General features: G+C 48.1%; 1 protein-coding gene across 1 annotated transcript in view; it reads right to left on the minus strand.

The window, feature by feature from the left end:
• The window catches only part of DVL3 (dishevelled segment polarity protein 3), a 93,417-nt gene that overhangs the window by 43,726 nt on the left and 37,333 nt on the right, over positions 1–12,358 (minus strand). The window contains exons 3-4 of the mRNA XM_083177425.1: positions 7,008–7,129; positions 6,495–6,601 (exon numbers count right to left, since the gene is read on the minus strand). Coding sequence (XP_083033551.1) covers positions 6,495–6,601; positions 7,008–7,129 — 229 coding nt within the window. The remainder of the gene's footprint in view (positions 1–6,494; positions 6,602–7,007; positions 7,130–12,358) is intronic.

A 12,358-nucleotide genomic window follows, 5' to 3' on the forward strand; every position in this document is an offset into this window, starting at 1 on the left:
TCCGGGGCTTTTCCAGTATTTCAAACTATCTTCTACCTCCCATATGGCTACCTCTCTTAAGATACTTTCCATCAATGCTAGAGGGCTAAATACCCCAGAAAAAAGATCCCAGGCCCTTCGCTCCTTCCACGCTGAGAGGGCCGATGTAGTCTTGGTGCAAGAGACGCATTTCCGTAACTCTGAGATGGCGTCCAAACTTAGCAATTATTTCTTTCCTACTGCCTTCTATAGTAACTACCCACACTCTAAGTCCAAAGGAGTGGCAATTCTTTTTGCTAAACATTTACCTGTGTCAGACCCAGTAGCCCATACGTTGGAGGAGGGTAGATGCCTACTTGTTAATTGTAAGCTTGCTAACTCAGCTTTAACCATTGTCAATATTTATGCTCCCAACCAGGGCCAACCTGCCTTTCTTGAGAAGATGCTCGACAAGATATCGTCTCTCCGGGATGGGATCCTGGTAATTGGAGGAGACCTGAACTGGGCTCTTGACCCTCGCCTAGATGCCTCCTCTGGACCCTCCCATCCCGAACGGACATCCCGCAGGGTAAGGAGACTGCTTCACACTCACCAGCTGTCCGACGTATGGCGTATCCTACACCCCTCAGAGAGAGACTATACCCACTTCTCCCCCCCCACCAGTCCTATTCTAGAATCGACTATCTATTGCTAGACCACAGATATCTCCAAATTGTCCAAGAGGCCAAGATAGGTCCTACGACCTGGTCAGACCATGCCCCTATTACACTGCACCTATCCCTGGGACCTCCTCCCTCATACAACCGATCATGGTGCTTTAACGAGTCCCTGCTAAATGATCCCTATTGCAGGTCCCAACTCGAAGAGGCTATCACGGGATATATAGCAAACCTACGATCTGGGAAGCACATAAATGCGTGCTGAGGGGGAAGTGTATTCAATTGGGCTCATTCCTAAAGAAGCAGAGAGCGGGACAGATTGAAAGTCTTCTGCAGAGGATACAATCCCTAGAAACATCCCATAAAACATCCCTCTCCCCCGATATCTATGCTGAACTTATTGCTGCCCGCTCAGCACTAAACAAGATCCTTCTTGACAAGGTAAAATTTTCCTATAGGAAATGCCGTAGTAGATTATATAAGTGGGGCAACAAACCCGGCAAAATGCTGGCCCGAGCACTGCGTGAACAGAGGGCCATTTCCTTTATACCCTCTATTAGGGATGGGGGGGGGGGGGGCGAGCTCTCCATGAAACTGACAAAATCGCTGAGGCATTTTGCTCCTATTACTCCTCCCTATACAACCTCACCTCTGCAGGCTGCTTTGCCAGCGTTACAGAGAAGCAAAGTGCAGTTAGTGATTACCTCACTAAGATTGGGTTCCCAAAACTTTCCCCACTAGATATAGAGAGCCTAGAGAAGCCTTTCACTATGCTCGAACTGGAAGAGGCTTTAAAATCCTCCCCTGTGGGGAAGAGTCCTGGCCAGATGGCTTCACCATTGTCTATTATAAGGCCTTTAAGGGTAAACTACTCCCTCTACTCCTTGAGGCCTTTAACTCCATTTCTGACCGGACCCCCTTCTCTAAGCAGTCCTTAGAAGCTCACATCACTGTGATACCCAAGGAGGGCAAGGACCCCTCTCTCTGCCCCAGCTATCGCCCTATCTCACTCCTCAACTCGGATGTCAAACTGTTTGCCAAACTTTTGGCTAATAGATTGAAGACCTTCCTCCCGGCCATCATCCACAGTGACCAGGTGGGGTTTGTTCCGGGCCGCGAGGCTCGAGACAACACTTCCAAAGACGGGGGACTCCTGCCATCTTACTATCCACCGATGCTGAAAAAGCTTTTGATAGGATTGACTGGAGCTTCATGTCCGGGGTGTTACAACACATGGGGCTAGGCCCTATCTTCTACCAACGCATTCTATCCCTCTACCACAACCCATCAGCCAAAGTCAGAGTTAACGGCTCCCTCTCAAGCCCCTTTGTCATTAAGAACGGCACCCGACAGGGCTGCCCTCTATTACCACTGATATTTTTTTTATGTATGGAAGCTTTAGCCCTCTCTATTAGATCGAACCCAGATATTTCCGGCTATACCCTTCACGACCGGGAATATAAACTGGCCCTTTTTGCCGACGACCTCCTGGCCACTCTAACCTCCCCGACCACTTCCCTCCCCAACTTGTTAGAAGAGAGAGTTCCGCCGGTTTGGAGACCTCTCTAATTTTAAGGTTAACTACTCGAAGTCAATTGCCCTCAATATCACTACACCCCCCTAAACGCTTTCTGGACTTAAATCTGCCTTTCCCTTCACCTGGCACGACTCCCAACTGAAATACCTTGGGGTAGCCATCACCAGAAACCCTGCGCGATTATTTTAGGCCAACTTTACCCCCCTCTTGACTAAACTACGAAACGACCTGCACTCATGGAGAGTTCGGCCCTTTTCATGGTTTGGGAGACTAGGAGTCCTAAAAATGAACTTCCTCCCGAGAATCCTGTATCTCCTACAGACTCTGCCCATCAAGATTCCCCAAGGCTGGTTCCGGGACATTCAGGCTATAATCCGGGACTTTGTGTGGGGAGGTAAACGACCACGCCTGAGACTAGATATATTACATAGAACAACGTCCAGAGGGGGCCTTAGACTTCCCAATATACAGGGGTATTATCAGGCTTGCCTGCTGTCTAGAATTCTTGAATGGACTAGGAAATATACGCTGAAACAATGGGTCCAGATTGAACAACAAGAGATGCCCATACCGGTCTATCTGGCCCCGTGGCTCCCTTCCCCTCCTAGTTTAGAACACCCCACTATAGGGCCCACCCTGAGTGCCTGGAAGCTGGTGCGGAAATTCCCCTCTATTTCATCTAAGTCCTCTTCGTATATGTCTTTTCTGGCACACAGCTGCTTCCCCCCGGGACTAGATCTCAGGGCCTATAGATGTTGGTTAAATAGTGGCCTCTTCCGGGTCGGTCAGCTGGTGAGTGGGGGACGGATACTGCCCTTTGCTAAAGTTCAGGCGGATTGGAACCTACCTGATGCTGAATATTGGCACTACCTGCAGGTCCGCCACTACCTCCAATCCATGGGCTGCCCCAATAATCAATCTAAGCCCTTTACACCATTTGAGCATCTCTGTAATAACACATCTCCCCTCTCCCATACGATCTCCATACTTTACAACCTCCACTTGGACGACACTAGCAGCAAACGACCCCACTTCACTGTCACCTGGGACCGTGAATTAGGTGGGGAGGTCGGTGAAACCAACTGGGAAAAGATATTCTCCCTGGCACACGCGTGCTCCCCGAGTGTGGGCGCGCGCGAGACCCAATACAAATTACTGTCCCGTTGGTACAGATGCCCGGATGCTCTCTCTAGGATGGGCACCGAGGTCCCCAATATTTGTTGGAGATGCTCTGGGGCTCCTGGCACCCCACTTCACATCTGGTGGCAGTGCCCCCTCATAGTACCCTTCTGGTCAGAGGTTTTCAAGCTTTCTAGGACTATAATAGGAGACCCAGTCCCTACGGACCCACTGTTCTGGTTGTTCCACCTCTCCCCTGCTCCTCTCTCAAGATATAAAAAATCCCTGCTATGCCACTTAAATAATGCCGCTAAATCGGTAATACCGGTAAGGTGGCGATCCACATCTCCCCCAACGATCAAAGAATGGTTTAGGAGGGTGGACTCCTATGCGGATATGGAAGACATCCTGTCTTCAGCATGCGATGGACAGGCCCAGTTCAGGGATACTTGGACCCGCTGGCTAGTCTTTTGGGACTCCAAGATCTATAAAGATGTTATGGCGTCTCCAACCGTGTAGAACCCGCTCTCCTTATGCCTATATAGCTCTCAATCCCTCTGGTATTTGATGGTCCATTATCTCCCTATGGCCTATGTGTTTGTGGTATACTTGATAACCCCAACTTGAGTGACCCGGAGTGTTCCCCCTCCCCACCCCCTTCTCTCTCTGTCCCCCTCTACTCTTCCACTTTACAATTTATTCCCGAAATATATTGGTACGATTTTACTTGCAGATTGTTTGTCTGTATGACAGTGAAACTAAAGAATGTGCTTTTTGTACCTGTATTTAAAACCAATAAAAATTTAATTTGCAAAAAAAAAAAAAAAAAAAAAAAGATCCTCCATCCACTGTCTGCAACCCAGCAGTTAAATAAAATCATCTACTTTTTAGAATAAAAGATTTGTTGGACAAAATAGGCCTGTATTTAAACCAGTGGAAATTGTGAGGAACCAATAAAAAAACCAAATAGCATATCCCTATAGACTTCTAATTGAAAGCCCTCTGGTCTAGTTGCTTTGAACAATTAACTGTAAAAATCACTGTAGTCAAACGTATAACTTAAGAACAAATCTAAGGCCAGTATTCAATGCCTCAGATTCGCCATTTTTTTTCAGTGAATCTGGCAATTCGCTGGGTTTACGGCGAATTTTCTGTTAGAAAAAAACAATTCTCCCTATTCCAGTGGTGGCCAACCTGTGGCTCTTGAGCCTCATGCGGCTCTTCCCCTTGTAAAGTGCGGCTCCTGCTCCCACTGCTGCCTGCCGCCCACCATCTGTCCCAGTCCCCCCTGCTGCCGGTTCCCTGAATCCCTTCTCCTTCTGAGGGGAGGAGAGCGCGCATCGCACATCTCTCCTACCCTTTACTGTGCATCCTTGTGACTGGGCCGTCCGCCAATCAGAGCTCGTGGGCCAGCAGCCAATCAGGAGCCAGCCAGTGAACTTTGATTGGTGGGCGGCCCAGTCACAGGGAAGTGAGGGGGAAGGAGACGCGTGGTGTGCTGTGCTCTCCTCCCATCGGTGACATGACAGGAGGACTGCAGGGGGACACCAGACTGTCCTCTCCCCGCCTGGCAGCAGCAGCAACAACGGTGAGTGCTGCTGCTGGGAAATTTGCACTGTGGGGGCATAGCAGTTTGTGGCACTGTGGGGGCATAGCCGTTTGTGGCACTGTGGGGGCATACCAGCTTTTTGGCACTGTGGGGGCATACCCGGCACGTGTGGTGCATACCTGGCACCGTGGGGGGGCATATGTGTATCTGGCACTATTGGGGGCATATGTATATATGGCACTGCACTATTGGAGGCATATTTGTATCACACCCACCCAAGGGGTCAAAATAGGCTACGGCCCTTTTTTTGGCGCATGCGCCTTCGGCGCGCGCATGATGTCGGCTCTTTTGCTTGACTACCGATATTTTCGGCTCTTTACCTCTGACCGGTTGGCCACCCCTGCCCTATTCAATGGAGGCAATTCGCCACAAATGAACAGCGAATGTCTGCCGATTCGCCATAAATTATTCTCCACAATTCGCCTGTGATTTTCAATGGGGTTTTTAGTGGAATTCGCCGACAGTGTATTCAATGCTCAAATGGAAAACTGCTTTCTCCATTGATTTTCGCCATGATTCTCCGTTTAGCATTCGTCATCTTTTTTAGGTGAACTGTAATGTGATCTTTTAAATTAAAGCGTGTTTAATTTTTTTTGGGGTGTTTAAAAAAATCAGAATATTTTTCCTATGAAGGGGCATGCTATTTTTATTCATATACTTGCAGCACATGAATATATTTTTAATATATCTTTTTTTTTTTAACAATATTTTTTTTTTTTTTTTTACACATTCGCCAGCAGGGGGCCGGGAGCCGGAGCCGCTCATTAATATTCATATATTCACTGCACACTGATCCCGATGATCGGGACCAGTGAGTGCAGCGGCTCCGACCCCAGCAGCACCCTGCAAGCCCTTCTGCTGGGGGTGAGGTGAGGGGAGGGAGGTGAGGGGACGGGAGGGGGGAGAGATATGCGGGGGACAAGCTGACAGGGACGGCTCCAGCAGTAGCAGACCTCTGACTCCGGCAGCCACAGCACGGTGATGTCAGCGCTGGGACTGCTTGAGCCGGAGGCTCTGCTGCTGCTGGACCTGTCCCCAGGCTGTGCGGAGGCTCCCGCCTGCATCAGCGCGCCCCCCCCCGCCGCGACACCAGTCCCTCCCATCCCCCTGCAGACTCCAGACAGGCATGGAGCATCTGCGCAGGGGGATTCGTCACTCTTCACACTATTCGCCGTCAGGGGCACCGAGCCCCTGACGCATTGAATAGTGTGGGCTGGCAGCGAAGTGAAGGGGAGTGAAAAATCATGGCGAGCGCACTGCGAATCAAAAACAGGATTCGCTGCCATGCGCTCGCCATGGCATTGAATACTCCCCTAAATGTGTGTGCACACTAGGAGATAATAGTCAACGATATGCTCAAAACCTATATCATAAACGTGTTTTTAATGATATCCTCCATTGTCCTGCATGTACAGATGAGGGAGAACATAGTTAATGAAAGCCATGCTGACAGAAATAAAATAGGCGGACGTGCATGCAATTGGATACACAGGCATTAAAATAGACCCTTCTTTTCACCTATGCAAAAAAACCTGAGTAATTGAATAACCCCATAACCTCTAAAATGCATACCCAATTTCAATAAACTTACCATGTTCTGATGACTCCTTTCTCCTTGGTCTATCTCGCTGTGCGGATACAACAGAGTCTGTCTCGGTCTCATTGTCCAGATTTTCTTGACTGCCTCGAGTATTTGGACTATAGAAAAACAAACATCATCAAGGCAAATTTAGTCATAAAATATAAATTAAAGTCTCAACTAAATACAAACAGTGTGTTATTGGCTGACGTGTGGGAATCAAGGTTGTTAGTACGGTTAAGTAGCAAAGGCTTGCCCAGGGCGATTCACATTACACCCATATAGCACCGGGTGACCCCAGTGCGCTAATTAAAATGTAGCTTTTTTACATTCTTCTGAACTGCATAGAACGTTCCTCCAATTTTTATTCGCAGCAACTAAGGGTGAGGGCTCGGTGTAAACTCGAGGTGGAGCAGACAAGTATTCCGCAAGCTGCGCCTTGAACTGCGTCAGTGTCTAGGTCTTTTTCTGGATAAAGAATTTTTGGATAAAGCAGCCATGTGGTCAGACAATTTATATACTTACTGAAAAGATGGAGGGCGAGAATCTCCTATTCCCCCAGTCCTCTCAATTGGCGGAGGCAAATCAGATTGGCTATCAGCGCAGACAGAACCGGCATCAGACTGAGAGCCATCTGCAGACACAAGCTGTTAAAAGAATAAACAACACATCAAATATACGAATATGAAACCACCAAGTTTCACAAGCACTCTTTAACCCTGAAAGTCTATATAGCAACAGATTGTCTGCTACCACCTTGTGGTGAAACTAATTTAGACACCCTTGTATACAGGAGGCAATTGGATGTGTCAAATGGTTCACTGAAAAACGAACATTCCTACAAAAATATGCATTATCTCATTAACATGTAGTGAGAAAGAAACCGGAGATTCGAAAGGGATTTAAAACCTTAGCTTGCTGCATAAAGGATCCAATTAAGTTATAACTGCAGAAATGTTTTAGATTCTATTTATGGTTCTCTGACTTTGTTATTTATGAGTGGAATAAAACCATTTTAGCAAGGTATCCGGACAACAAGTCTACACCAAAAAGGTCGACAACCATTAGGTCGACATGCAAAAAGGTTGACGTGCAAATAGGTCGCTAGAAGCATTAGATCGACAGTCAAAAGGTCAACATGAGGTTTTTCACTTTTTTTTCCAGTCAACATGTGCCGGCAGACAGTATTTCCTGTCCTACCATCCACTAGGGCGTGGTGGGAGAATAAAATAGTGTGCCGAACGTAGCAAGGCACCGTGCCCAAAGCACAGCAAGCCATGAGAGGGGACCCGGTGCTACGTTTTAGTGTCCATGGTGACTGCTGATTTTTTTTTTTTTTAAAACCCATGTTGACCTTTTGACCCCATGTCGACCAAATGCTTATGTCGACCAAATGCTTGTGTCAACCCCTTGTCCCACACCCTCTAGCAAAAAACGGTCAGAAAAACGTAATGAGACATTCACACAGGCGACTAAAGCAATATTTCTTAACAATCTAACTAGACAGGGAAGTTTCCGGGTGTAGACACGGACCCTGAGATAGAAGATCCAGCCTAAAGGCCCCCATACACTACGCGATTTGGCCCCGATTTCACCCGATTCTGGAGGGTTGGACCGAGAAATCGGGTGAAATTGGCCAAATTGCGAAGGGTATGACATCTGATCTGATCCGATGCGCGGTCCCGTGCGCATCGGATCAGATCCAGATGTTGGACGGTCTGCACATAAGATTAATCATGTGCAGCCGTCTGGAGGGGAGCATCAGGAGCAGGCTGGGAGTGGGTACCTGTCCGGGGAGCGGCAGGAGCAGGGACTGGTCCGGGGAGCGGCACAAGGTGCAGCGGCAGGCAGCGGATGGTTACACTGTTACAACAGTGATTAAACAAACTGGGTAGATACAAACCGACATGGAGGTAGGAGGGTTCTGCTCGCAAGCTTACAAACCATAAGAAATCACTCCACCTGACCCAGGCATCGGAAGTTGCCAACCACTAAGGACCACCAAAACATAAAAGACGGCATCCCACTCTGGGGTCCCCCAGGTGGAAGTCCGATCTGTCAGGCTGAAGGCATTTTGGATTGCTTGGGGAGCAGGACGTAGCCCAGGGCTGCTTGGCGTGTGGCTTGGATGCCTTAGGAGTTGGGGTAAAACTTGAGGAAAGCTGTCCTCGAAGTCCACCATGATGAAAAGTAGTTATGTTCTAGGAGAAGCAGCAAAAAAGCAGAAAAGTGCTGCAAGAGTGGAAACCGTTTTATCAAGTTCTAGGACAAAGAGTATCACCTAAAAAGGAATAGCCTCCAAGAACTCTTTAAATTAACATGAGCACGCCAAGACCGCAAGCAAAGGGTGTGTCTATATGCCACCAAAGGAACCGAGATTTTGAAGCCAATCTAAGGAATCTATAGCTGCTTTCCAAAGGTATGTACTAGCTCTTTGGCTAGTCCCGTATCTATGGCTAGTCCTGTCGGAGAGTCCACTTTCCAAACCAATCAGACACTGCCTTAGCCACCTAGACTGAAGCCAGGGCAGGACGTTTAATGTCTAGCATCTGGGAATAAAGTCCCAGACTTCCTATCAGTGGGATCCTTCAAAGAAGAAGTATCCAGTATGGGAAACACTGAGGAGCATACAAGAGGAGCAACATGGGTGTCAACTAGAGGAGGAACTTCCCACTTTGACCTATCCTTGGGAGATAGAAGACAAAAGGTCAGCCATGCGACCTCTAAAATCTCTCATTCATGGCTGTCAGTGTCCACTATTCCAGCTCTCTCCGCCTGACAGCAGTGGGGGCCCCTCCCTAGCCCGGTCATCAGCGTATCTGCGGAGCTCTGTCCCTGCTTCTGCTCACTGTCAGAATTGCGCTGCTGGTGGTGCACACCTTCATTTCACACAGTTGAGAAAGATGTGAAAAAGGTGAGAGCATTTACTGTACTTTTGTGCTAACAATGCTGGGCAGACACAGAAAACAGGTCTGCTACACTATTACCCTGTCACACCTCAGCACAGAGCAGCATGCACTGCATTCACACTGTAAGCAGGTGTGTGTGGCTTCCTTTTATTATTATGCACTGTATATGTATACAGGGAGAATATACAGAACTATGGGGCCCATTTATCATATAATATTTGCAGCTTATTCTAGCCGCAAATATTAAGTATCACCAGAATGTATGTAGGAGGGACCGCAGTAGGAATCTTGGATTCCCTCATAGGTTACAGTTCCTACATCTGCAAGTTATTACATTCAGATGAAAGGATCGCATATTGCGATCACGTCACCATGTGTAATGGGCAGTACGGTGTGTGCCACCATGTGTAATGGGCAGTACGGTGTGTGCCACCATGTGTAATGGGCAGTACGGTGTGTGCCACCATGTGTAATGGGCAGTACGGTGTGTGCCACCATGTGTAATGGGCAGTACGGTGTGTGCCACCATGTGTAATGGGCAGTACGGTGTGTGCCACCATGTGTAATGGGCAGTACGGTGTGTGCCATAATATGAAATGGGCGTAATCCTGGCGCAATGTGCAATTGTTTTGTATATGAACTTTTTTTGTTTCTAATGTAAATTTATCATGTAAAATGTGCACTGAGTGAGATGAGTCCTGACAAGAAAGGGAATCTGGCTTTGATTCTTCATCATAGTGAAGTAGAGCATTCATGCGCAGCAGGCCTGCGTCTGGCACCTCTGTCCCCGTCCACAATTTCCTGCACTGAAGTGTGAATGTTAGCCAAACCTAGCACAGATTGCGCAAAAGTCTGCACCCAAGGCGGTTCAGCCGAGGGCCACTGAGAAGGCTGAGCAAACCATACACTGCTATTTGCAGGAACTAAGGGTGAGGGCTCACTGTAAACTGGAGGTGGAGGGGACAAGTATTCCACAAGCTGCGCCATGAACTGTGTCAGCATCTAAGTCCAGGCAGGTTCCTGCGAAGTGGCCGGCACTTGAGGATGCATTCCATGTGGTAGTGCACAACTGGAGCAGAGATCTTCTATGTCCTGTGAAGAGAGGATATTGACACACCAGGGTAAGGGGCAAAGGCGTCATGGCCTCCTTGTCAGGCCTGACTTTAGGAGGCATGCTGTACAAGAAACATAACTGTAATGTGAAGCACAGAAAAAAAGCCCAAGCAAGTGTTCCTACTGTATATAGGGAGAAGGCAGGCCAACATCCCAGAACTGATATTGCTGTGAAAGGGTAATGAAGCAGCTCAACTATCCAGCAATAGCAGGAAGGAGACAATTAATGCTAAATCTTAACTAGAAGATAACAAAGGGTATAATCTCAACTATTCGGCACTAGCAGGAAGTAATACACAGTAATGAAACCAGGCTCAGCAAGCAAGGTATCAGGGAGACTGAAGAACAAACCTCCCTCTCTACATCCAGCAATGTGCTCAATATGGCCCCAAAGCTAGTGAGGAGTGGAGAGAGAGGAGAGCCCCTGAGGCATGCAGTCAGCTAGGCTGCAAGTACGCCCCAGGGGCAGAGGAGGAGCTACAGGCAGTCACGCCTCTCCCTCAGACCAGTGGTGGTCTAGTGGAAGAGTGTTGCCCCAGGCTAGACACCCAGTGCCTCTCGCAAGCAGGAGGGGTTCATCGCTAGTCGCGGCTCCCTGTATGCAGGATATTGGATGAAAACAAATTCCTAACTTTAGTCATTATCATTGCATTTATTAGAAGAAAAAGAATAGCTGATCATACAGCATATACTGAACAAAAGCCCAGAATACAATAGCAAATTCAGAAACAATCTCCTGCGGGAGAAATTTCTTAAATATGGCCTTTCTGCTATGAAAAAGTGTTAGTTCTGCATAGGGATGCCAATGTCATTTTTTGCAATCCCGGGAAACAAAGAAATTTTGATGCAACAACAACAATGTAAGGACAAGATTCCTGAGAAACCCATTTCATGGTTATGCATTTCTAACATAATAGAAAGTCTCTAAGCCGTACCTGCCTACCTTCACTCATCCTGCGGGAGGTTCCCGGTTCACCTCGTAGCATTCCACAGCCCTGACAAGTAACACAAATCTTGTGGATTCCCTACTGCCCCTTTGCCAATCCAGGCAGTGGATGTGGGTGTCCATTTGCAACAGGGATAGGATGTGGAGCCAGATTCCCTGCTGCTAATGTGACGGGAGTGGGGCATAGATGAATAGCATCGGAATAATTGTGGGAACTAGAGCCAAGATGATCTACCACAGCTCCAGCACTACCATCATCTCCCTTGTTTCCTCCCCCCACCCTAACCTGCATATGTATAGCAGCAGCAAAAGGAGACTGCCAGAACCCTACACCAGCGACAGCTTCTCATTAAACGAACAGTGCTTATATACATGTATCTCCCATGGTGTAGGTGGATGTGGCACAGCAGCAATCACATAAATCCCAGCCACGAGCAAGGGAGTCAGCAAGATGAAAAAGCATCCCAGAGCCCCCTACACAGGGGGGCTTGATCTCTTCTGTTTATTCAATGACACTCACAGCCACTGCTGTTTCTCCCAGCCGCCATGAAAGAGATTGGGAGCTGGACCTGGGGCCGCCACCTGACGACTCTTGCTGGGGTGAAGTACAAGAAGGCATAGCTAAAAGTTCTATCTCCACCCGACTCAAAGAAACATCTTACAAATTATGCTATAGATGGTACTATACCCCAGTGAGGCTCTCCAAAATGTTCTCCTCCTCTACCCCTATGTGCTGGCGAAACTGTGGCCATAGAGGGACGCTATTCCATATCTGGTGGACGTGTCCTTCTATCTCCTCTTTCTGGACTAAGATAGCTCTGCTCTTGAAGTCTATCTCAGGTATCCCACTCCCCCTAGACCCATGGTCGTTTCTACTTGCTCGTCCTTTCCCAGACTTCGACTCCTCC

Source organism: Crinia signifera, chromosome 3 (assembly GCF_055691185.1).
Source record: "Crinia signifera chromosome 3, ASM5569118v1, whole genome shotgun sequence".
In the NCBI taxonomy this organism is placed as follows: domain Eukaryota; kingdom Metazoa; phylum Chordata; class Amphibia; order Anura; family Myobatrachidae; genus Crinia; species Crinia signifera.